This window comes from Pistacia vera, unplaced genomic scaffold, assembly GCF_008641045.1.
Source record: "Pistacia vera cultivar Batoury unplaced genomic scaffold, PisVer_v2 Contig150, whole genome shotgun sequence".
In the NCBI taxonomy this organism is placed as follows: domain Eukaryota; kingdom Viridiplantae; phylum Streptophyta; class Magnoliopsida; order Sapindales; family Anacardiaceae; genus Pistacia; species Pistacia vera.
In genome coordinates this window covers 1,042,414-1,044,374 of record NW_022195577.1, presented here as the reverse complement: position 1 = coordinate 1,044,374, position 1,961 = coordinate 1,042,414, and the positions used below count along the sequence as shown (strand labels likewise).

At 38.5% G+C, this 1,961-nt stretch overlaps 1 protein-coding gene across 1 annotated transcript; it reads left to right on the top strand.

Annotated features, from left to right (window-relative positions):
* Positions 1-775: 775 nt before the first annotated feature.
* On the top strand, positions 776-1,451 carry LOC116124188 (protein YLS3-like). The gene is made up of 2 exons (XM_031409896.1): positions 776-1,094; positions 1,168-1,451. Exons 1-2 carry the CDS (start codon positions 776-778, stop codon positions 1,449-1,451), a joined length of 603 nt encoding a protein of 200 aa, XP_031265756.1.
* The last annotated feature ends 510 nt before the right edge of the window (positions 1,452-1,961 follow it).

The following is a 1,961-nucleotide window of genomic DNA, read 5'->3' as shown; positions in this document are numbered from 1 at the left end:
GACGAGGAGAAGGATGCGGTTTTAGAGTTGTATTGATTATTATCATTGGGAAAAGCAAGCTCAATTAATTGACTTGAATTTACTTCTCCTTTGGAAACTGAAATACCGTTTCTCAAGGTACTCCACAGCCAAGTGTAACAATTCACCTTTCTCCTTATCTGGTTATCTGTTTTGCATTGAATTTTTTATTCTTCATTTAGGAATTTACGGATATCTCGAATGGTTACTGCTTAGTGCTTACCTGAACATTTAACAAGGTGATAAATCTATAATGCCATTCAACTATATGACTGAATTTCTCACAATGGAAAGAAAATACTTCCAATTCTGATTCACTGCCTCAACTTTAGTTTCGTTAGTTCTAAATTTTCAGTTTGTGTATGACATGGACCTAGGAAAATAGCGGGTCACCAGTTTACATTATTAAATCAAAGAGTAATGTTACACTTACATTACTCTTTTACACAATTTTCATTACATCGTAATATGGCATATGTCACAACCACACAAATTCTTATGTCACATCATAATATTTATTAAATCGTGTAAAAAGAATGGTGTAAGTATAGCATTAGCCGTAAATCAAAATATGAAGGCGGGAAGTACATAATTACCTAACTTAACTAGATGCAGGAAGTACATAAATAGTTAAATACCTAACCTACCTATATATATATACACCCATACATGCCAAGCCCAGAAACAAGAGAAAAAACAACCGCTAAGAGAGATACAAAACATATACTAAATCCCCGCCACAATGAGAGACAAAAAGATGGTATTGTTGTGCATTGCGGTGGCCTCACTGGCAATGGTAACAATAGCAACGATGGAAGATGATGAGAAGGAATGTGCCGATCAGCTCACAAATCTTGCATCTTGCATTCCTTATGTGAGTGGCACCGCCAAGAAGCCAACAACGCAATGCTGCCAAGACACTGAGAAACTGAAGGCTAGCAAGCCCAAGTGCTTGTGTGTTCTCATCAAAGAGAGCACTGACCCCTCCATGTCCATGGGCGTCCCTGTTAACACCGCTTTAGCCCTTCAAATGCCAGCTGCCTGCAAAATAGATGCTAGTGTCTCCAATTGTCCTGGTACACTCTAATTCCTCTAAACCATACAATTAACTTACTGCATAATATGACTTCTTTCATGATTTTGGTGCAGCTTTACTGAACCTCCCAGCAGACTCCCCAGATGCAAAGATCTTTAAAGAAGCAGTTCAAGATTCTAGCACCACCCCCACCACTGATTCAAATTCACCAACTTCTGCTTCTCCTAATTCTACTTCGTCCGGGGCAACCACTTCTTCTTCTTCTTCCCCTGATTCCAGTTCAAAATCAGATTCTGCGGCAACTACAAGCAGCAGTGATGGAATAAAAGTGATGTTATTTGGGAAAGGAAGTCTCTTGATGATGATGTTGGCTTCATATGCCTTCATATTCATCTGAGCTGCCTCCCATTCAGTAAGTACGTACTTTTGACTTAGCATGGAGAGAAAATTAATAGGAGGTTTTTTCAGGATATTTGTGGCAGCTTGATCCTCCTTAATGTCGTAATAACAAATGTAATAATCTGGATGACATGGTTTCATGTGCTAGTCACTCAATTAACTACTTTCAGTTCATTTCAATTCACTGTGTTTCAGTGTTACATATTACACGAAAACAAGAAGAGTTAACGACTTTTTCCCACCCAAATAATGGCTTAAAGGCATTTTCCTACCTACGGACTTTTAAAATACTACTTTACAATCCAAATTTATATTTCGTCGATGAACAAAGAACAAACTCAGTCTAGATTGTTAGGGTTTTTAAAGAGGAGTAGCTGATGAGTCTTTTGATGGTTGGGATTGATCAAAATTTGATTTGGGAGTGGCAACTATCCAAGCCCTAATTGTTCGATTGCCGACAATTTGTGGAGTCAGCGAGAGTGGGTTTGAGGGGTCTTGGTGAGTGATG

Coding starts and splice junctions, on each gene's coding strand:
- LOC116124188 (XM_031409896.1), top strand. CDS start 776: ATGGTATTGTTGTGCATTGCGGTGGCCTCACTGGCAATGGTAACAATA. Junction 1,095..1,167: donor TAGTGTCTCCAATTGTCCTG/GTACACTCTAAT, acceptor ATTTTGGTGCAG/CTTTACTGAACCTCCCAGCA.